Raw genomic sequence first — 22,570 nt, 5'->3', positions numbered from 1 at the left:
ATCACCGGCTCTGTTACAGACCGTATAAGTCTGCCCTCCCCTATCCTCGCCTCCCAACCACCACCCCCTCTTCCCCCCACCTGCTCCGCATATCATCTGCATAAATATAGCTAACAAAGCCTTCCTTTACCAAATGCCTACCCAAGGAGGACATGAGTACGTTAAACAGAACTGGTAATAGAGGAGGTCCCTGAGGCACATCTGAAGGTAAGGACCAGCTTTCGGTTAACAATCCCTGCCACTTAATGCAGTAAGAGCGAGAAGTAAAAAATCCCGTAAGCCATAAAGAGACCTTACCAGTTATACCGAATTCAAGGAGTTCAAGTAAAACTTTATGATCGACCTAGTCCAATGCACTTGAACGATCTAGTTGCATTACAAGTGCTCCTTGGCCTCTACTCAAAAGACTTCTAATAGGATTCAAAAGAGTAGCAGGGTTTCTGTACTATAATCAGAACGAAAACCTGTGACGTATGTAACAATCCAAACTGATCCCAATAAATTACCAATTGCTTTGTCGCCAAAGCCGGGGTGGGGTGATCACTGAAGGATCCACCCCACAATAGCCAGGCCCCCTGAAACCAGTCACAGAACCTATGACAAGGCAGAATCAGTGTGTAGAGCCTGAGCTCTTTCATTAAAACTTGGGGGTCCATGGGTCAATTTTAGCAAACAATTGGAAAAGGTGCCGGTACTCAGTACCCCCAAGTACCCCCTCAAAAAAAGCCCTGGTTTTCAACATAATTCAACAGCTGCATTATACAGCCCTAACCATAACACACCCACAACACGCCCCTTGCTATCTAGATGAAGTGCAGTGTGAAACATCTAAATTCCGACTTTCTAAAATCAGGATATGGACGTTTTTAGCAGAAGGACGTTTTTTTTTTTTTTAAGGCATTTTAAGACGTCCATCTGCTTTGAAAATGAGCACCACTGGCTTCCAGTGAAGTACAGGGTCCTATTCAAGGTGGTAACTCTCACTTTTTAGGCCTTGTGCTTAGGGACTGTACAATACCTGTCCTAGCTCACAATCCCGTACCGCCCACCATGGCCTTCTGCAGTCTTTGAATGACTTTAGATTGGGATTCCTGGCCCAGTGATTGCGCGACATGAATCCACTTATCATTGCACTTTCTTTTTTGTCACCCTTACTCTCTGGCATTGTTTGCCTTTGGAAATTCAGGTGCAATGATTATTGAAAAAAAAGTTAAATCTGCCTTGAAAACATTTCTTTTTTAAGAAGGCATTTGATGACTCAGCTGACTACTGCATTTGGAATAAATCTGTTTCTGGACATACCTGTCTGTTTACCGCTATTTGTCCTTAACTTGTATTTATTTTCTGTGTGTTCTTTGTGTGACTGATTTCTTTTCTCTTCATATTATGGTGGTCCTTCCCTTTTCCTTATTTTAGCCTGTATATCGCTTTGGCCTGCCCAGCAATAAAGGTGATATAGTAAGTATAAATAAACTATAAGTTTTAAACTAGATTTAAAACCCTTTTTATGAATATACAGTATATATAATTTTCTTTTTATAAATAAGTACCTCAGTTTAATCCCATTCCTTTTCCCCTTCTATTTCACATCTCCATTCCCCCCTTCTATTCCTGTTACATTTGTACCCCGCGCTTTTCCCACTCATGGCAGGCTCAATGCGGCTTACATGGGGCAATGGAGGGTTAAGTGACTTGCCCAGAGTCACAAGGAGCTGACTGTGCCTGAAGTGGGAATCTAACTCACTTCCTCAGGACCAGAGTCCACCACCCTAACCACTAGGCCACTCCTCCACTGTTGCTACTATTTGAGATTCTACATGGAATGTTGCTATTCCACTAGCAACATTCCACGTAGAAGTCGGCCCTTGCAGATCACCAATGTGGCCGCGCAGGCTTCTGCAGGATGTCAGACTCACAGAAACAGAAGCCTGCGCAGCCTTCTACATGGAATGTTGCTAGTGGAATAGCAACATTCCATGTAGAATCTCCAGTAGTAGCAACATTCCATGTAGAATCTCCAATAGTATCTATTTTATTTTTGTTACATTTGTACCCTGCGCTTTCTCGCTCATGGCAGGCTCAATGCGGCTTACATGGGGCAATGGAGGGTTAAGTGACTTGCCCAGAGTCACAAGGAGCTGCCTGTGCCTGAAGTGGGAATCCAACTCAGTTCCTTAGGACCAAAGTCCACCACCCTAACCACTAGGCCACTCCTCCACTGTTGCTACTATTTGAGATTCTACATGGAATGTTGCTATTCCACTAGCAACATTCCACGTAGAAGTCGGCCCTTGCAGATCACCAATGTGGCCGCGCAGGCTTCTGCTTCTGCGGGATGTCAGACTCACAGAAACAGAAGCCTGCGCAGCCTTCTACATGGAATGTTGCTAGTGGAATAGCAACATTCCATGAAGAATCTCCAATAGTAGCAACAGAATCTCAGTAGTAGCAACATTCCATGTAGAATCTCCACTAGTAGCAACATTCCATGCAGAATGTCCAATAGTAGCAACATTCCATGTAGAATGTCCAATAGTAGCAACATTCCATGTAGAATCTTCAATAGTATCTATTTTATTTTTGTTACATTTGTACCCTGCACTTTCCCACTCATGGCAGGCTCAATGCGGCTTACATGGGGCAATGGAGGGTTAAGTGACTTGCCCAGAGTCACAAGGAGCTGCCTGTGCCTGAAGTGGGAATCCAACTCCGTTCCTCAGGACCAATGTCCACCACCCTAACCACTAGGCCACTCCTCCACTATCCCTCTCGCTGTCTTCCACCTTTCCCTTTCCTTATCTTTTCCCTTCTTCCCTTCTGCCTTTTTCTTTCCCCCTCTCCTTCCTTCCTCTTGACCCTTCCCTTCCTCCTCCTCTCCTCTCCCCTCCCCTACCTCTTTTCCTTCCTTTCCCCTTCCCGTCAGCTTTTCTCTTCCCCTCCCATTCTTCTTTTTACCTCTTTCCTTTGCCTTTCCTTCTCCCCTCCTCCAGTCATTCCCCTTTTTTCTCCCTCCCCATGCTTTCTTTGCCTCCTTCCCCATATGTTCCTTTTTCTTCAGTTCCCTTTTCCTTTTTTCATTCCTCCCTTCCTTCCTCCTCCCCCTTTCCTGTCTGGTGTGTATCAAAATATTTTATCATTTTTAATTTCAAAGGTTTTGCATTCCTGGATGGTTCTGAAATTTCCTTTTAGTATTCTCACCATGAAGTCATTCATGAAGTGCTCTGGTCCGGCAAAACGCTGACCTGCAGAGATGTCACCATGGTTGGCACCGTCGTGCTTAATGTGGTATAGGAAAGCATTTTGTCAGACCAGAGCATTGCATGAATGACTTTATGATTAGATTACTAAAAGGAAATTTCAAAACCATCCAGGAACATAAAACCTTTGAAGTTAAAATGATGAAATATTTTGACATCCACCAGACAGGAATTAAAAAAGATCTGGGTTTCCAATTCACAATGTAAACCATAAAATTATACTGCTTTGTCACCCTCTGATCACTCATCCATCTCTCTCTGTTTCTTACCTCCACCCCCAAGCCACAAACACACATTACTCCTACCTTTTACCATGAGGCTGTCATTGGAATGCTTTTGTGTTTAACAGATATATTCTGATATATGTCATCATTTGCTCATTTCTGAATTTCTGATCTGAAGAAGGGGTTACATCCGAAAGCTAATCAAAAAAATGTATTAAGTTAGTTCAATAAAAAAGAACGTATAGCGTTCAAAATCTGCACCCTGGTTCACAAAATCATCTACGGCGAAGCTCCGGGATACATGACAGACCTCATAGACCTACCAACCAGAAACACAACAAGATCAACACGAACACACCTAAATCTCCACTACCCAAGTTGCAAAGGTCTCAAATACAACAACCTAACCTATGCATCCAGCTTCTCCTATATAAGCACACAACTATGGAACGCACTACCAAGTGCGTTCCATATGGAGATTGGTGGTACACCCGTATCTCGACGATTGGCTCATTCGCGCCAAGTCCCTTCAGGAGAGTGGATGCGACGGCGAAGGTTTTGGTCGAGTGCTTCAAGAAAAGCGGGTCCAGTGGGATTCACTTTTCTCTGTGGAATTTAGCTGGTGTGTGGCTTATTCCCCGGCTGGCCTTTGGTTAGGCAGCCATGTGCCTCAGCTCCTGTTGTGACAGGAACCTTGAGAGCCATAACTTCTGGCAGTTTGTAGCTTTGAAATCCTCTTTCTGAATTTTCTGCCTGTTGCCTCGGCTCCTGCTACGCAGGAACCTTGAGTGCTTAGCCCCTGTCAGCTCTTAGCAACTGGGCCAAGGCAGTGTCGTCTTTCCACGTAAATCAGGACATTTCTTTGCCAGTGCTGGGAGATAATTTGGGAGATGCGTCTCAGCGCCGTTTAGCCAAGCTGGATGTTCAGTGAGTCTTGAGGGCTTATTTATCCAGGATTTGGGAGTTTCGGTCTTCAGGTAGGTTGTTTGTGTTGTACGGTGGTCCAAAGAAGGGAGCTGCAGCTTCTAAGGCAACTACTTCCAAATGGTTGAAGGAGGCGGTTTCCTCGGCATATTTGATCAAGGGTTCTTTGACCTTTAGGGGTTGTTTTCTGCTTTGTTAAGGATTTACTGGCTGCTTGGGGGTTGGCTGCTAGCTTATACTGGTTTAAGTTTTAGTATTCTTAGTCTCCCTCTGCTGGTAGGCATGCTCAGGAAGCTCATCCCTAGGGAGATATTTAAACGTCTCTATCATGTCCCTTCTCTCCCTCCTCTCTTCCAGCGTATGCATGTTGAGGTTCATAAGCTTGTCCCTATATTTTTTGTGTTCCAGATCGCTTACTAATTTCGTAGCTGCCCTCTGGACCGACTCCATCCTGTTTATATCTTTTCGTAGGTGCGGTCTCCAGAACTGCACACAGTACTTTAAGTGGGGCCTCACCAGAGACTTATACAACGGCACTATCACCTCCTTTTTCCTGCTGGTCATGCCTCTCTTTTTATGCACCCAAGCATCCTTCTGGCTTTGATATGTCACTTTTTCTACCTGTTTGGAAGCTTTAAGATCATCAGACACAATCACCCCCAAGTCCCGCTCTTCCTTCGTACACTGAAGCACTTCACCCCCTATACTGTACTGTTCCCTCGGATTCTTGCGACCCAAGTGCATGAGCCTGCATTTTTTAGCATTAAATCTTAGTTGCCAAATATCGGTCTATTCCTGCAGCTTCGCTAGGTCCTTCCTCATGTCATTCACACCCTCCAGGGTGTCCACCCTGTTGCAGAGTTTGATATCATCCGCAAAGAGAAAGGAAACAAAACAGCATTCTTAAAGGTAATAAATGTTCTGGCTTACAGAAAAGGTAAAATAGCTCGAGATTAAGAAACCACAGCATGCACTGGAAAGCATTTCATTCAGACACTGAGCTTGCAATGGCAAAGCTGAATAATGGAATCCATCAACTACAAAAAAATTCAGATTAGATTTGTGGGTTGTTTTAAGCAGAGAGCAGCCAGCTGAGAAAACAGCAGGATGAGACTGCAAGAACAGGGATGAGAAAGCAACAATTAATCCTTTTGGTGAAGGATGATCGAGTCATCCATACAAGAAAAGAGGACTTAAAGGTATCTGTAATGTGCAACAGAGGTGAGACAGGGGAGGTATCAAACAGATTTTAAATACTTGAAAGGAACTGATGTATAAACAGAACTTCCTCAGAGATGGGGGAAACAGTAGAAGCAGAGACACGAAATGAGGTTGCAGGATGACAGGCTTAAGGATGACTTTTTTCACACAGCTTGTGGATGCCTCCTGTGTGTGGGGGGGGGGGGGGGGGGGGGGGGAGTGGTAGGTACAAAGACAGCGAATGAATTCAGAAACACATGGAACAAGCAAAATTAAATGATCTTCACACTGTAAACAGGGCACAGAGGCACGTAAGCCACTCTGGATGCAAATCGTGCAAATGATCATTTAGACCTACCTACCAGGAACGCAAAAAGATCAGCACGCACATTCCTCAATCTCCACTACCCCAACTGCAAAGGACTAAAATACAAGTCCACATACGCAACCAGTTTCTCCTACGTTTGCACGCAACTATGGAACTCACTACCGAAGGCCATAAAAACAACGCAAGACCTAGCTATCTCCCGAAGGCTACTGAAAACTGACCTGCTCGAGAAGGCATAACATAAACAACCATCCTAATTTCTAAATAACAAAACCGATCACGAACTAGACAGAACAGAACTCTTATCACTTGACTGACTAACCTCATTGCTATTAACGAACAAGCACTACCACTTTAATCCTAATGTCTAAAATGTTTTCTCTATAATTATAATACAACACCTCTACTCAGGAAATCTAGACTACCCCAACTTGACATTTCGTCCTTTAGATTGTAAGCTCTTCTGAGCAGGGACCGTCCTTAGTTATTAATTTGTACAGCGCTGCGTAACACTAGTAGCGCTCTAGAAATGTTAAGTAGTAGTAGTAGTAATTGATGACCTAACACAGGTTACAATCCAATCTATTACTCAGGAACTTATATGCAATACCATAACGTATTATTCTTTACCATGTATGCACGCACCTTAATGCAATACCACTTTAATCCTTATGTCAAAAACGATCCCTCTATAATTGATGACCTAACATATGTTACAATCTAATCTATCACTCAGGAACCTATATGCAATACCATAATGTATTATTCTTTACCATGTATGTACACACCTTAATGTAATACCATTTGTAATTCTGCTAACCGGAAATGGCAACCGCCACTACGGCAAATGTAAGCCACATTGAGCCTGCAAATTGGTGGGAAAATGTGGGATACAAATGCTACAAATAAATACATAGTTAGCGGCTAATCCACACTCAACAAAATTCTACAAATTGGTTGGTGATATAGTCAGCTCACATCTTTTACAGATAAGGACTGAGGGTGGAGCATGGAGAAAAAAAAAAGCATTAGATAACCCCTGGACTTATATGGAATGAGGGGTGTTTAGAAGTGGGTCAATTCCAGGACATGTGCTTTAACGGCAGTCTAGGGTAAGCCAACACATGGCATCACACGCAGCCTTCTGTGGTCTGTATATTTTCATTGCTATTTCTTTTACTAATGCTGTGCTTAACTTTTTTTTTTCACTTGCATGTTTCTAAGGTTAATACTACTAAAACCAAAATAAAGCTTTTAAAAAGGAAAAAAATGTTTCTTTTTTTTTTATTTTGTTTTTAGGTGCTTGTGATCTTAAAAAGCAAAAACAAAAACAACAAAAAAAATCAGAGGCTTTTGTACAGCACATTAGTTCTTCCTGTCGTTCTTAAAAAGTAGACAGACCTAAGTTGATGCAACTGAAAATAAACACAAGCCTGCTTATAATCGAAAGAGAAAAACGCCTATATTGTGACCCAAATCGGGAGATAGACGTTTATCTCCCAAAAACGAATAAAGCGGTATAATCAAAAGCCGAATTTGGACGTTTTCAACTGCACTCCGTCGCGGATGCGGACAACGTTGATGGGGGCGTGTCGAAGGCGTGGTGAAGGCGGGACTGGGGCGTGGTTATCTGCCGATCAGAGATGGGCGCCTTTCGCCGATAATGGAAAAAACATATGCGTTTTTAGCGAGAATTTAGGGCACTTTTCCTGGACCCTGTTTTTCCACGAATAAGGCCCCAAAAAGTGCCCTAAATGACCAGATGACCACTGGAGGGAATCGGGGATGACCTCCCCTGACTCCCCCAGTGGTCACAAACCCCCTCCCACCACAAAATATGCCGTTTCACAACTTTTTATTTTCACCCTCAAATGTCATACCCACCTCCCTGGCAGCAGTATGCAGGTCACTGGAGCAGTGGACTTCAGGCAGGTGGACCCAGGCTCATCCCCCCCCCCCCCACCTGTTACACTTGTGGTGGTAAATGGGAGCCCTCCAAACCGCCCCCCAAACCCACTGTACCCACATGTAGGTGCCCCCTTCATCCCTTAGGGCTATAGTAATGGTGTAGACTTGTGGGCAGTGGGTTTTGAGGGGGATTTGGGGGACTCAACACATAAGGGAAGGGTGCTATGCACCTGGGAGCTGTTTTACCTTTTTTTTTGTTTTTGTAAAAGTGCCCCCTAGGGTGCCCGGTTGGTGTCCTGGCATGTGAGGGGGACCGGTGCACTACGAATCCTGGCCCCTCCCACGAATAAATGTCTTGGAGTTATTCGTTTTTGAGCTGGGCGCTTTCGGTTTCCATTATCACTGAAAAACAAAAACGCCCAGCTCACAAAAAGATAAACGTCCATGTTTTTTCGAAAATACGATTCGGTCCGCCCCTTCACGGACCCGTTCTCGGAGATAAACGCCCATGGAGATAGGCGTTTCTGTTCGATTATGCCCCTCAAGGTATCCTTTTCAAAGAAAAAAAAACAAATAAGGCTGGGCTAAAAATGCCTATTTTCTTTCCTGTAAGAAAAAAGTTAGCCTGCGCACATTCCTCCAGGGCTGTAGGGGGAGCTGTCGCTGTGAGGAATGCTTGTATATGCTGTTCTACTAGTAACAAGGATTGCACTTCTCTAACAGTGTTTGTGCTGGTTTTTTCAACGCTGAAGTTGGAATCTGCTTATTGAGTGAGTCTATCACATTTATTTTGATCCATTTTTTTTTCCATTCTGAATAATAATTTTTTAACGTTCTGACTTTTTTACGTTGTGATTTATTCATTTTTTGTAGCATTCTGTATACTTGATTGCTAGTAAACACCACAGTATAGCCCCTGAGGCAGCCCTTTTGGGTGAAACACGGCCAGTGTCGGGGATACAAAAGATTACTATTTGCACGAATAAAAGTTGATGTATATCTATTGCTGATCTGCTTTTATCATTTCCATCTTGGGGTTTTTTTGATGTACAACCCGTCATGTGACCCCCATCCAAGATGGTGGCCATTAGTGAAGTGGGAAGTGGACCAATGACTCCAGGGAGACGGGATACTGATGTATAAAGTACCACTTTATTCACAGACTCAGAGTCTGTGAATAAAGTGGTACTTTATACATCAGTATCCCGTCTCCCTGGAGTTATTGGTCTACTTCCCACTTCCTTTTAACTGTTGTTTTCTCTTGGGAATTAGTGTTCATCCACCTCGGTGGATCACCTCCTCCCTGGCCATTAGTGAAAACAGGAAGTGATATAGTGCATCCTGTGGTGGCCTCCATCTTAGAAAAGGGGTGTGGCTTTGATATCACTTCCTGTGATATCACTTAAAAGTTTGTGGTTTGGGGGAGTTATGAAAAATGGGTGGGATTAAGGGCAGGGCTATACAAATAAGGTGGGGTTAGGAGTGGGGTTATGTAAAAAGGTTGGGTCTATGACATCACATCTGGTAATGTCAAAGGGGGCATAATGGGTGGATATGGGCAGGGCTTGAGTGGGGCTTGGGCATGTCCTCGATTCTGATTGGCTGTCGGGACTGAAAGTGAGCGTGGCCACCTGCCAAACATATTCAAACTAACTTTAATGAAAGGGGGTGAGCCATAATACTCACAGGGCTTTCTCGTGTGCTGAGCCCACTTTGAGGACAGCTGTAAAATGGTTGCATGTGCTAATTTCTCCATTAGTGCAGGAGCACTTACCGACACCTGTTTTCTAGGCAGTAAGGGCTCCTGCAATAATCACATGCTAATCATAACCGCCGAGAGGGGGAGTGGGGCAGGGGGGACAAAATTCCCTGGGCCCGGGCCTCCAAGGGGAGCCCGGCGCCGCAGTCCCACCCGCCCTCCGTCGTCGACTGTCTGCCCCCTGCATTGAAATTGCAGTCTCACCTCCATGAAAGCAGCGCTGCAGGCAGCAGAACGCCTCCCTTTGGCCCTCCTTCCCTCCCTCATCTGACGTAACTTCCGCGAGGGCGGGACACAAGGAGGGAAGGAGGGCCGAAGGGAGGCATTCTGCTGCCTGCAGCGCTGCTTTCATGGAGGTGAGACTGCGATTTCAATGCAGGGGGCCCAGCCCAGTGGCGGACGGAGGGGGGAGCGGTGGCAGTGGCGAACTTGAGGGGTGGAGGGGGAGCAGCGGCAGCGACCTTGGGGGGCGGGGCAGTGAGGGCGGGGCCCCGGGGGCGGCCTTGCTCCGGACCCGGTCCAGTCTCTCGGTGGCCCTGATGCTAATTGGTTGGCATGTGGCAATGTAGCTGCGCTGATTAGCACAGAACACACCTACTCTTTGCCCCAAACACACCTCAACGCTAAAAAATAAAATGTGTTTTTTAGTGCATGGGAAATGCACGCACATGCCAAACTAGTACGGGACGCCTGAGCTCACCCCATGGTAGTGATTTTTAACCTGCGTTAAGCATGCATTAGTGCATACCACGGTTTAGTAGAAGGACTCCTAAATGACTTAACAAGGTGCGAACTTGAGAACTTGTAATCTGCCTAGAATGATTGCCTGGACTAATTGATTTTTATCTGCCACTATCTACCAGGCTGCTGTGCCATAAATCAGTCACAATGCAACGCTGCATTTCAGATATGAATGTATCATTTTATTTTGCATTGCTCACTTACCAAAGAACACACCTACTCTTTGCCCCAAACACACCTCAACGCTAAAAAATAAAATGTGTTTTTTAGTGCATGGGAAATGCACGCACATGCCAAACTAGTACGGGACGCCTGAGCTCACCCCATGGTAGTGATTTTTAACCTGCGTTAAGCATGCATTAGTGCATACCACGGTTTAGTAGAAGGACTCCTAAATGACTTAACAAGGTGCGAACTTGAGAACTTGTAATCTGCCTAGAATGATTGCCTGGACTAATTGATTTTTATCTGCCACTATCTACCAGGCTGCTGTGCCATAAATCAGTCACAATGCAACGCTGCATTTCAGATATGAATGTATCATTTTATTTTGCATTGCTCACTTACCAAAGAACATCATTGGGTGTTGATAAATCAAAAGCACAGCTCTCCAAACCGTCTTTGAATTTTATGACTTTTGAGTAGACCCACACGGGAAATACCAGAATAAATGAAACTGCCCAAAGGCATAAATTGACTCGGATGGTCTTTGACCTTGTTCTTAAGCTTGTCAGTCGAAATGGCTGGACAAGAGCCAGGTACCTAGAAAAACCAATTGAGGAATGTTACAAAAAAAAAAAAAAAATCACTGAAAACAACGGAAGCTTCAGTCAACAACACCTTTGAGAAAACAAAGCAATATTTCGAAAGGTGGCTAATACTGCAGGGCAACGGGGGAACCGAAACCTGCTTTCTACTAGACGACTAATCATCTAATTATCGTAGCACTCTTCTCCTGATGACTTCAAACATTCTGCAAGAGCAACTATGATTTATCCAAACTACAAGTCAGCCTTTACATTACATTATGTCGATCATATTCCACACATACCTCCTGAGTTCAATGTGGTTCACAGAGGGATCCTTTCAAAAATGCGTGCTAGCGTTTTTAGTGCATGCTAAAACTACTACTACTATTTATAATTTCTATAGCGCTACAAGGCATACGCAGTGCTGTACACCATACACTAAAAAGACAGTCCCTGCTCAAAGAGCTTACAATCTAGATAAGACAGGTAAACAGACAGAACAATTAAGGGTAAGGGAATAATAGGTGAGGTTAAAGGACAGGGCAAGTGAGTAGTGGTTAGGAGTCAAAAGCAGTGGTAAAGAGGTGGGCTTTAAGTTTGGACTTGAAAACGGCCAAAGATGGGGCTAGACGCACAGGCTGTGGAAGTCTATTCCAGGCGTGGGGTGCAGCAAGGCAAAAGGAACGGAGTCTAGAATTAGCAGTAGAGGAGAAGGGGACGGATAAGAGAGATTTATCTACAGAACGGAGTACTCGAGGAGGGGCGTAGGGAGAGACGAGAGTGGAGAGGTACAGGGGAGCGGCAGAGTGAATACACTTATAGGTCAATAAGAGAAGCTTGAACTGAATACGGAAACGGATAGGGAGCCAGTGAAGTGACTTAAGGAGGGGCTAATGTGAGCATAGCGACTTTGGCGGAAAATGAGTCGCACAGCAGAGTTTTGGACTGATTGAAGAGGAGAGAGATGGCTAAGAGGGAGGCCGGTGAGAAGCAAGTTACAATAATCAAGACGAGAGGTGATAAGAGTGTGGATAAGGGTTCTGGTAGAGTGCTCAGAGATGAAGGGACAGATTTTGCTAATGTTATAGGGGAAGAAACGACAGGATTTGGCAATCTGTTGAATATGAGCAGAGAAGGAGAGAGAGGAGTCAAAGATGACCCCAAGGTTACGGGTTGATGAGACAGGGAGTATGAGAGTGCTGTCCACAGAAATAGAGAAAGGAGGGAGAGGAGAGGTAGGGTAGAGGGAAAGATGAGAAGCTCAGTTTTGGCCATGTTGAGTTTTAGATGACGTTGGGACATCCAGGCAGCTATGTCAGATAGGCAGGCTGAAACCTTGGACTGGATGTTGGTTGAGATTTCAGGGGTAGAGAGGTAAATTTGGGAGTCATCAGCATAGAGATGGTATTGAAAGCCATGAGATGATATCAGAGAGCCAAGGGAAGAAGTGTAGATGGAGAACAGGAGATGAACGAGAACAGAACCCTGAGGTACACCAATTGGTAGAGGGATAGAAGTAGAAGAGGATCCACCAGAGTGTACACTAAAGGTACGAAGCTAAAGGTAGGAGGAGAACCAAGAAAGAACAGAGCCCTGGAAGCCAAATGAAGACAGCGTATCAAGAAGTAAGCTGTGATCAACAGTATCAAAAGCGGCAGATAGATCGAGGATGAGGATAGAATAGAGACCTTTGGATTTGGCAAGGAACAGATCGTTGGAACCTTTAGCAAGTGCAGTTTCAGTAGAATGAAGAGGGCAAAAGCCAGATTGGAGTGGGTCAAGAACAGCATGAGATGAGAGAAAGTCAAGACAGTGGCGGTGAATGGCGCGTTCAAGTAACTTGGAAAGGAAGGGGAGGAGGGAGATGGGTCGATAGTTGGAAGGACAGGTAGGGTCAAGCGAAGGCTTCTTCAGGAGTGGTGTGACCACAGCATGTTTGAAGGCATCAGGAAAAGTCGCAGTGGAAAGAGAAAGATTGAGGATATGACAGATAAAATATGCGTGCGCTAAACGCTAGAGACACCCATATATTCCTATGGGCATCTCTAGTATTTAGTGTGTGCTAATTATTAGCATGTGTTAAAAATGCTAGCGCACCTTTGTAAAAGACCCCAGAATAAGAAATTGGACATTCCCAGGAACATTACAAAATATCGCAATTAAAAAAAAATAGTTAAAATTGTTTAAAAACCAAATACTTCCTAAATGAATAAGTCTTCAACAGTTTTCAAAATTTACCACAATTTGTCTGATATCTTATCTCAAGTGGTAACTCATTCCAATAACTTGCAGTCTGATATGCAAACATTGACGAATAAAGCTTCTTATAGACGATCCTCCTAGGGTCAGAATAATGTAATATTCAGAATTCCCTAGATTCAGGACTTGAATTTCTGAGTGATAAATTGGCAAAAGCATACAGCTTGGAGCAAAACCATACAGAATCAAAAAAGACTAATGAACATAACTTGAATATAATACTCGGACGTGCCGGCAATCAGTGGAATTGCAACAACAAAGGCACAGCCCTCTCAAGTTCTGTAACTTTAAAAATAATTCAGACTGCGGTATTTAGCAGCATCCGAATTTTCTTTATAATAATCTCTTTACTACTACTACTTGTCACTTCTATAGCGCTACAAGACATACGCAGCGCTGTACATCAAACACAAAAAGACAGTCCCTGCTCAAAGAGCTTACAATCTAGATAAGACAGGTAAACAGACAGAACAACTAAGGGTAAGGGAATAAGAAGGTGGGGATAAAAGGACAGGGCAAACAAATAGAGGTTAGGAGTCAAAAGCAGCGGCAAAGAGGTGGGCTTTTAATCTGGACTTGAAAACAGCCAAAGACGGGGCTAGACGTACAGGCTCGGGAAGTCTATTCCAGGCGTGAGGTGCAGCGAGATTAAAGGAACGGAGTCTGGAATTAGCAGTAGAGGAGAAGGGGACAGATAAGAGAGATTTATCGACAGAACAGAGTATTCGAGGGGGGGCGTAGGGAGAGACGAGAGTGGAGAGGTACTGGGGAGCGGCAGAGTGAATGCACTTATAGGTCAATAAGAGAAGTTTGAATTGAATGCAGAAGCAGATAGGGAGCCAGTGAAGTGACTTAAGGAGAGGGCTAATGTGAGCATAGCGACTTTGGTGGAAAATGAGTCACGCAGCAGAGTTTTGGACTGATTGAAGAGGGGAGAGATGGCTAAGTGGGAGGCCATCTTTACAGCCCAAATAGATGATGTTACAGTATTCTATGGGGGTCCTTTTACTAAGTTGCGTCAAAAAATGGGCTGCGCTAGTGTAGGTGCATGTCTTGGGCATGCACAGATCCATTTTTCAGCGTACTTGTAAAAAAGGTTTTTTAACATTTTTGCGGAAAATGGACGTGTGGCAAAATAAAAACTGGCGAATGTCCATTTTGGGTTGGAGACCTTACCGCCAGCCATTGACTTAGCGGTACGGTCTCATGCGGTAACCGTGCAGTAATTGTCTATGCACGTAGAATGATGATTACCACCTGGTTGCCGCTGCGTGCAGGATAATAACAATTATTTTCCGGCGTGCATAGCGGATGCATGTAAAAAATAAAATTACCTCCTGGGCCTTGCGGTAGCTGGTTGGTAACTACGAATTGACGTGCATTGGGCGCATGCAGGCGCCAATGCGGCTTAGTAAAAGGGCCCCTATATGAACTAATACCATCATTTGTACAATCATGGTGGGATCGGTCCTAGGGCCGGCTCTTTTTAACGTCTTTGTGAGCGATATTACGGAAGGGCTGTCTGGTAAGGTTTGTCTCTTTGTGGATGATACCAAACTCTGCAACAGGGTGGACATCCTGGAGGGTGTGAATGACATAAGGAAGGGCCTAGCGAAGCTAGAGGAATGGACCCATATTTGGCAACTAAGGCTTAATCCCCAAAAAATGCAGGGTCATGCACTTGGGTTGCAAAAATCCGAGGGAATGGTACAGTATAGGGGGTGAAGTGCTTCAGTGTGCGAAGGAAGAGCGGGACTTGGGGGTGATTGTGTCTGATGACCTTAAAGCTTTCAAACAGGTAGAAAAAGTGACGACCAAAGCCAGAAGGATGCTTGGGTGCATAAAGAGAGGCATGACCAGCAGGAAAAAGGAGGTGATAGTGACGTTGTATAAGTCTCTGGTGAGGCCTCATTTGGAGTACTGCGTGCAGTTCTGGAGACCGCACCTACGGAAAGATATAAACAGGATGGAGTCGGTCCAGAGGGCGGCTACGAATTAGTAAGCGGTCTTGAATGCAAAAATTATAGGGACAGGCTTATGAACCTCAACATGTAAACGCTGGAAGAGAGGAGGGAGAGAGGAGACATGATAGAAACATTTAAATATCTCAAGGGCATTTATGTACAGAAGAGAGCCTTTTTCAAATGAAGGGGAGCTCTGGAATGAGGGGGCATATGACAAAGTTAAGAGGGAATAGGTTTAGGAGTAACCTAAGGAAGTATTATTTCACAGAAAGGGTGGTGGAGGCGTGGAATGGCCTCCCGGTGGAGGTGGTGGAGTCAAGGACTGTTCCAGAATTTAAAAAGGCATGGGATAAGTATGTGGGATTGCTTAGGAACAGGTAGAATTGGGGGTTACAGAGGATGGGCAGACTGGATAGGCCATGTGGCCTTTATCTGCCGTCATGTTTCTATGTTTCTATTCCACCAATGCCTAAGAGCCAACCTCATCAGTGATGTCACAATGGTTCAATTGTCCTATTCTTGGCTTACTTTCCCCCCTTAGTGTGAAGAGTTTCAGTCTATGGTAACCAGAGCTCATATTGTGATGTCATAATGGGAATAGGCTTAGGAATAACCTAAGGAAGTATTATTTCACAGAAAGGGTGGTGGAGGCGTGGAATGGCCTCCCGGTGGAGGTGGTGGTGTCAAGGACTGTTCCAGAATTTAAAAAGGCATGGGATAAGTATGTGGGATTGCTTAGGAACAGGTAGAATTGGGGGTTACAGAGGATGGGCAGACTGGATGGGTCATATGGCCTTTTTTCTGCCGTCATGTTTCTATGTTTCATTCCAAAAGCATCAGGAGTAAAATCAGTTCTTCTAATGCGTCTCAGTCTCATTACTAACTTGAAAACATTTGTTGCCTCTGCCCGTATCTGAGGTTCAAATGTAAGACATCTGTTGAAAAGAACTCCCAAAATTTTTAAAGTGGACTCTGGGGGGAAATTCATTCCATCAAAACATATGTCCTTAATGCTAGCCATATTAAAAGAATTACTAAATAGCAAAAACTTTAATTGCTTGAATAGAAATTTTGCTCAATGAAAGTATGATAACCTATTGAACCTCCAGGGCTCATTCATCAGATGGAACTTGGAACCACTTAGTGATATATATGTAGATTTAATTAGACACCACTGAAAGGCATTGAGACATCTTAATACTTCTGTAAGTTGTCAGTTTTCGACATAATTCAACAGCTGCATTATACAGTGAGTTCTACAGTGGAAGCCATCAAATCTTTACTTGCCCTAACATTAAAGAGCTTGAAGGTACAAATATGTCACAGCTTTACCGACTTACAGCAGACCCTTTAGCTATAGTGCTGTGTCTTTGTTAATCAATGTCACAACCCAAGTTGAGTTTGAGACCAGTTTCTTTGAGAGGTGCTGAAATGAAAAGGTCGTTCAGGGTTATCTGCTAAAGCAAGTGACAGAATCAAAGCTCCTGCAGGCCACCTACAGAACAGCGATAGGCTTTTAAAAAATTTCTCTTAAGGAAGGATTATATAAGCAGACTGAGGGGTAGATGCATCAAGCAAACGTAAAAAAATCAGAAACGTAAAAACCTTTACCGAATCTCAAATAACGAAGCATGCTCCAAAAACACAGCCCCAAAAAGTTTGGTGCGGTATTGGAAAGAACGATGCACTAATCCCCGTCGGTAATCGGCTCGTAAAGCATGCGCAAAGCATGCTTTTTCTTCCTGTGTCCGCCCTCCTCTGACGTCAGTTATCTACGTAGATAGCTGACGTCAGAGGAGGGCGGACACTGGAAGAAAAAGGAGACATCGGAGGAGACATAAGAGCTAAAGAATAGCTGATCCATCCTGTGCAGCGCCTTCAAACATAGGTGAGAGGCGCTGCACCGGCCATTATGGTGGAGGGGGGGTCCGGTGGGGGGGGGGGGAGCGGCGGGGACGAAATCGGGGGGGGGTGGGGCACGGAGGTGGAGGAGGGCAGGAGGCGGAGCATTGCCGACTAAAGAAGAGAGACACAGGAAGGGAGGGGGAGCCCAGCAACTGCAAAGGTTTGATTTTTAAAAGCTTTTATTTCACAAACGGAGCAGCGGGGAGCAGCGGGGACTTTGGGGGGGGGGGCACAGGGAAGCAGGGAGCCACTTTTCTTTTAAAACATGCCAGCAATTTGGTTTTTCATCGTGCAGGGGGCAGTGGGGAGATGACAGCTCAGGCTTTAACGACAGGTCTGAGCTGACGTTAAATTTCTGGTGGTAAGTGAATCGTTGCTATCGTCGGTATGGTTAGTGCATTCTGAATTGTCTACATTTCAATGGTAGTTTCTCATTTGCATTCCAGTTTCGTTAGCTGCTACTACCGTCGAAAAATAGGCTTTAGTGCATGGAAAGGATAGGAAATTCTTCCTTAAGGGCTCATTTAACGATGAAAAACGTTTAGTGCATCTGCCCCTTAGTTTTAAATTATGGTGCGTAGCTCCCCTCACCATGGGGAATGTCACTGTCTAAAGGATTTCCAGGTTAAAATGGAATTCAACCAAGGAAATGCCCCTCTGTGAAAACTGTACCCTCCTCTCTGCAATTTTCTCTTTTTAACATATTTATAAATGACCTAGAGATGGGAGTAACTACTGAGGTAATTACATTTGCTGATGACACAGTTATTCAAAGTTGTTAAATCGCAAGAGGATTGTGAAAAATTACAAGAGGACCTTACGAGACTGGGAGACTGGGTATCCAAATGGCAGATGGCGTTTAATGTGAGCAAGTGCAAAGTGATGCATGTGGGAAAGAGGAACCCGAATTATAGCTACGTCATGCAAGGTTCCACGTTAAGAGTCATCGACCAATAAAGGGATCTAGGTGTCTTCGTTGATAAGTTGAAACCCTCTGCTCAGTGCGGCGGCGGCGGCTAAGAAAGTAAATAGAATGTTAGGTATTATTAGGAAAGGAATAGACAACAAAAATGAGGACGCTATAATGCCTTTGAATTGCTCCATGGTGCGACTGCACCTCAAATATTGTGTTCAATTCTAGTCACCGCATCTCAAAAAAGATATAGTGGAATAAGAAAAAGTGCGGAGAAGGGCGAAGAAAATGATAAAAGGGATGGGACGATTTCCCTAACAGAAAAAGCTAAAGTGACTAGGGCTCTTCAGCTTGGAGAAAAGACGGCTGAGGGGAGATATGATAGAGGTCTATAAAATAAAGAGTGGAGTGGAACGGGTAGACGTGAAGTGTCTGTTACTCTTTCCAAAAACACTAGGACTAGGGGGCATGCAATGAAGCTACAAAGTAGTAAATGTAAAATGAATCGGAGAAAATATTTCTTCACTCAGCGTGTAATTAAACTCTGGAATTCGTTGCCAGAGAATGTGGTAAAAGCAGTTAGATTAGCAGGGTTAAAAAAGGTTTGGATAGCTTCCTAAAAGAAAAGTCCATAAGCCATTATTAAAATGGACGGGGAAATTCCACTGCTTATTTCTAGGATAAGCAGCATAAAACATATTGTACTGTTTTGGGATCTTGCCACTGTTGGATTGGCCACTGTTGGAAACAGGACGCTGGGCTTGATAGACCTTTGTTCTAGTCCAGTATGACAGTACTTAAGTACTTGGTTGATTTAAGCGATATATAAGCAACGGAATGGAATGGAATTTCTCCAGCCAACCCAGTAGACACCAGGAAAATCCCTCATAGGAGTCAGGGATGAGATTGGAGGGATAGCAAGGCGGGTACCAATGTTTGGAGGAGGGAGGCAGGGTTCTCCTAGGGCAGGTGTTTTCCCCATGGCCCCTTCACTATAGCCAAGAATCATCAAGTTCCTGGCTGCAGTAACACACGCTTATGTTTACCGTGGGAATTGCTAACCTGTGGTATTAAAGTACTGTAGGTTAGCGATTTCTACAGTAATTATTGCTGCCATAAAATGCTTTATTTCACCGCAGGTTAGTTGGAGGGGCATAATCGACCAGAAACGCCTATCTCCATGGGCGTTTATCTCCGAGAACGGGTCCGTGAAGGGGCGGAGTGAACCGTATTTTCAAAAAAAATAGACGCCCATGTGTTATTCGCCAAGGTGTGAGCTGAGCGTTTTTGCTTTTCAGCGATAATGGAAAATGAAATCGCCCAGCTCAAAAACGAATAAATCCAAGGCATTTGTTCGTGGGAGGGGCCAGGATTCATAGTACACTGGTCCCCCTCACATGCCAGGACACCAACCGGGCACCCTAGGGGGCACTTTTACAAAAACAAAAAAAAAGGTAAAAGAGCTCCCAGGTGCATAGCACCCTTCCCTTGGGTGTTGAGCCCCCCAAATCCCCCTCAAAACCTACTGCCCACAAGTCTACACCATTACTATAGCCCTAAGAGGTGAAGGGGGGCACCTACATGTGGGTACAGTGAGTTTGGGGGGGTTGGACGACTAAGCATTAAGCAGCACAATTGTAACAGGTAGGGGGGGATGGGCCTGGGTCCACCTGCCTGACGTCCACTGCACCCCCTAACAACTGCTCCAGGGACCTGCATACTGCTGCTTGGGAGGAGGGTATGACATTTGAGGGTGAAAGTAAAAAGTTGTGAAACATCATTTTTTTGTGGTGGGAGGGGGTTAGTGACCACTGGGGGAGTCAGGGGAGGTCATCCCCGACTCCCTCTGGGGGTCATCTGGTCATTTAGGGCACTTTTTGGGGCCTTATTCGTGAAAAAACAGGGTCCAGGAAAAGTGCCCTAAATTCTAGCTACAAACGTATCCATTATCGGCGAAAGGCGCCCATCTCTGTTCGGGTGATAACCACGCCCCAGTTCCGCCTTCACCACGCCTCCGACACGCCCCCGTCAACTTTGTCCGCATCCGCGACGGAGTGCAGTTGAAAGCGTCCAAAGGTCGGCTTTCGAGTATACCGCTTTATTTGTTTTTGTGAGAAAAACGCCCATCTCCCGATTTAGGTCGGAACTTGGGCGTTTTTCTCGTTCGATTATAAGCAGGTTGATATCCTTAAATTTAGATTTTATGTTATTATTATTTGTTACATTTGTATCCCACATTTTCCAACATATTTGCAGGCTCAATGTGGCTTACATAATACCGTGAAGGCATTCGCCAAATCCGGTACGGGATAGTTACAAAATGTTGTATTGGGATAGGGAAGATAAGATTCAATCAAGTTGGGTTGAGGTAAAAGAGTTCATTAATGTCCAATACGATCTTTAATAGTGAGGTGTTGCAGGGTTGACTCATTTAAGTTGGGTCACTCGGATATGCCCTTCCGAATAGGCGAGTCTTTAAGGACTTTCTGAATTTTAGGTAATCATAAGTTGTTTTCACCACTTGTGGCAATGCGTTCCACAGGCGTGCGCCTATGTAAGAGAAATTGGACGCATGGGTTGTCTTGTATTTTAGTCCTTTGCAATTTGAGTAATGGAGATTCAGGTAAGACCGTGATGAACTGGTACTATTTCTGATTGGGAGACTGACTAGGTCAATCATGTAATCTGGGACTACACCATAGATAATCTTATGGACTAAGGTGCAGATTTTGAAAGAGATGCGTTCTTTGATAGGAAGCCAGTGCAATTGTTCACGGAGTGGTGTGTTCTATTGAGGACACGGGTCTGTATGAAAAGATATGATGGAGGATATTGATTTCTATTTGCGCTTTCAGACAGCCAAAAATGTCAACGTTGTTCCAGTGTAGAATCATTACTAGGCAGTTAGTCTGAGTGTGTGCCAAAAATACAAAGAAATGGGAAATACGAAAACAAAGACATCGCTGAGCCTCAGTTCCGTGTTTAATCCTTGTCTGAAAAAAAAAAGCACTAGCAATTTTTTTGGGCTCAGACTACCTTGCTTTTGAATTCAGGTTATTAAATTCTATTTTTTTTTGTCACCTCATTTTACTAAGCCATGGTAGGAAGTAGCGAGTGCCTACTGAGTGGTACAAAGCACTGTGGCAGGGCAGGTCGTGCTGAGGTGGCCTGCAATAGCGTGTCCATCAGCGCACACTAATCCCGTGCTAAAAAAATAATTTTTATTTTTTGATGTGAGCAGGGCCGCCAAGAGACTGGGCCGGGCCCGGGGCAAGGCCGCCCCCCCTGAGGTCGTCGTCGTTACCGCCCCCCCTGTCCACCACCGGGCCGGGCCCCCCTGAATTAAAATCATAGCGCCTCACCTCGACCTCGCTCCGTGTGAAAGAAACACAGCAGCGGCAATCTGCAGATCACCTCCCTTCGGGCCTTCCCTCCCTGTGTCCCGCCCTCATCTGACGTAACTTGCACGAGGGCGGGACACAGGGAGGGAAGGCCCGAAGGGAGGCGATCTGCAGACTGCCACTGCTGCGCTTCTTTCACATTGAGCGAGGTCGAGGTGAGACGCTATGATTTTAATTCAGGGGGGCCTGGTCAGGTGGTGGAAGGGTGGAGGAGACTGCGGCGACAGCCCCCCCCCCCTTGGAGACACGGGTCTGGGGAATTTTGTCCCCCCCCCCCCCGCCCCCCCCATCTTGGCGGTCCTGGATGTGAGAGGTATGTCTGTGGGCAAAGGTTAGGAACACTGACTGATTAGTATGTGATTCGCGTGGGAGCCCTTAGTGCCTTCTAAACGGGTGACAGTCACGACTCCCGCGGCAATGGTCACACGCTAATTGGAAAATTAGCACATGGCCATTAATGAAAAAGACAGAAGATTGGCTATTTTACCACTAGGCTAAAAGTGGCCTCAGTGCATGGGAAATTCACGCGCTAAAAGTAGCACGCTTCACTTTTTAATGCAGCGTAGGAAAAAAACGATAAAAGCTGTTAAATGTTGGATCTGTCACCTGTAAGCACCACCTGCAGAAAGATAGCTAAACCTCCCTCCAGTGACCCTGTTTTTGGTTATTAATCTGTAGAAGCCTGCAAGACTGGGCAAGGCTTTAAAGGTGCTGGCATTAAACAAGGGCATAGCCACACTTGCGGGAGGGGGGTCCAGAGCCCGAGGTGAGGGGGCACATTTTAGCCCCTCCCTGGCGCCACTGACCCCCCCCCCCCCGCGCCATTGTCGGCACCGACGACCCCGCCGCCACCACCACCAACTTTGCCCCCCCTGCTGACGACCCTCTCAACCCCCTTTCCCGCCACTAACCCGCCGTCGCCTACCTTTGCTGGCGGGGGACCCCAACGTACGTGCAGGACGTCAGAAACAGAAGGAAGCCTTTTGCGAGAACTACTACTACTACTTATCATTTCTAAAGCGCTACTAGACGTACGTA

At 45.2% G+C, this 22,570-nt stretch overlaps 1 protein-coding gene across 2 annotated transcripts in view; it reads right to left on the bottom strand.

Moving 5' to 3' along the window:
* MCHR2 (melanin concentrating hormone receptor 2) overlaps positions 1–22,570 on the bottom strand; it is a 243,944-nt gene that overhangs the window by 14,070 nt on the left and 207,304 nt on the right. The window contains exon 4 of one of the 2 annotated variants that reach the window (XM_030195657.1): positions 10,909–11,103. The exons of the other annotated variant lie outside the window; for it this stretch is intronic. Coding sequence (XP_030051517.1) covers positions 10,909–11,103 — 195 coding nt within the window. The remainder of the gene's footprint in view (positions 1–10,908; positions 11,104–22,570) is intronic. 2 annotated transcript variants of the gene reach the window in all.

Source organism: Microcaecilia unicolor, chromosome 3 (assembly GCF_901765095.1).
Source record: "Microcaecilia unicolor chromosome 3, aMicUni1.1, whole genome shotgun sequence".
Lineage (NCBI taxonomy): Eukaryota > Metazoa > Chordata > Amphibia > Gymnophiona > Siphonopidae > Microcaecilia > Microcaecilia unicolor.
The sequence above is the reverse complement of the archived record's forward strand: the minus strand, read 5'-3'. Positions and strand labels throughout refer to the sequence as shown.